Below are 1,024 nucleotides of genomic sequence, written 5' to 3'. Positions count from 1 at the left end.
TGTAGGGAAGGTTTTCCATTAAAAGAATGAGAATTTTTTTTAAGTGATCAAGATGAATGAAAACAGAAGGAAATACTAACAAATACTCAAGACACACCACGCAAAATTAACAGATGTTTTTCTGCAAGTTCTGAGATTAATTTGCAACTCAAAACCAAAAGGGATATCACAATCTGTCCCTTTTCAATGGTGTCTCTGTAGAATGCATCTATGATCTTGTTCAAAATTACTCACCTTCATTTTGCTCAAATTCATCTAAAACCTTATCGAGGTTATATGCCTCTGCTTGGAAATAGTTCTCCATTTGTCAGGGAAAGACCACCAGATTCTTGTCTGAACCTGCCAGAGAACAAATTAAAAATCAGGTATTTCCCTTTCAGTTAGCAGTGCTCCAAATACATACTGCCCTGATTTAAGGGGAAAAGAAGTCATCTGTAAATCAAATTTTACATACATTACGTGCATAAATCAAAAGGATTTTCCAGGATTAAAATTATGTGCTTAAACTCACTTAGTTCAGATTAACAACCTCCCCAAACTTGTGTTCGATTTCATTGCCTCCAGTTTCCCAAATGTTTTTGAAATATTACTATTTAAGCAAAATCCTGTTTTTTTAAAAAGATCATAGTATTTGCAAAGACTTGCAAAATTATGTCTTTAAAAATCCTGCCAAACACAAATAAAAGCAAATGTTTTTATGTGAACCAGGCATCTGCAGCAACAACAACTGAAGAACACAGGTTCATTTTTAGATGCTGGCTGTCACAGCAACAGAAAATATCCTCATCAAATTAATAAAAGAAAAGAATACTAAGCAAACTGAGTTTGCAAACCCATGTCAGATGGCGCAACGATGCCAGATGAGTAAAGATATGTTTAACAATAATGCACTGAACAACATCAAACCCAGTCATGTGCTTTTGCCCTCAGAGCTCATTACCAATGCTTCTCTAAGCATCTGAAGGCACTGCCTCAGCTTCTTATGTTCAAGAACACTGACTTCCACCTGAGCATTTAAACAGAA

The 1,024-nt window shown here is 35.4% G+C and overlaps 1 protein-coding gene across 2 annotated transcripts in view; it reads right to left on the bottom strand.

The window, feature by feature from the left end:
• The window catches only part of ZFYVE9 (zinc finger, FYVE domain containing 9), a 36,096-nt gene extending 35,792 nt beyond the window's left edge, over window positions 1-304 (bottom strand). For both annotated transcript variants that reach the window (XM_010004021.1, XM_010004022.1), the window contains exon 1: window positions 235-304. In XM_010004021.1, the coding sequence (XP_010002323.1) occupies window positions 235-304 (70 nt within the window). The remainder of the gene's footprint in view (window positions 1-234) is intronic.
• Window positions 305-1,024: the final 720 nt, after the last annotated feature.

This window comes from Chaetura pelagica, unplaced genomic scaffold (genome assembly GCF_000747805.2).
Source record: "Chaetura pelagica isolate M959 unplaced genomic scaffold, ChaPel_1.0 scaffold18, whole genome shotgun sequence".
NCBI classification, from domain to species: domain Eukaryota; kingdom Metazoa; phylum Chordata; class Aves; order Apodiformes; family Apodidae; genus Chaetura; species Chaetura pelagica.
Note: the sequence above shows the minus strand (reverse complement) of the source record. Positions and strands in the feature narration are given on the sequence as shown.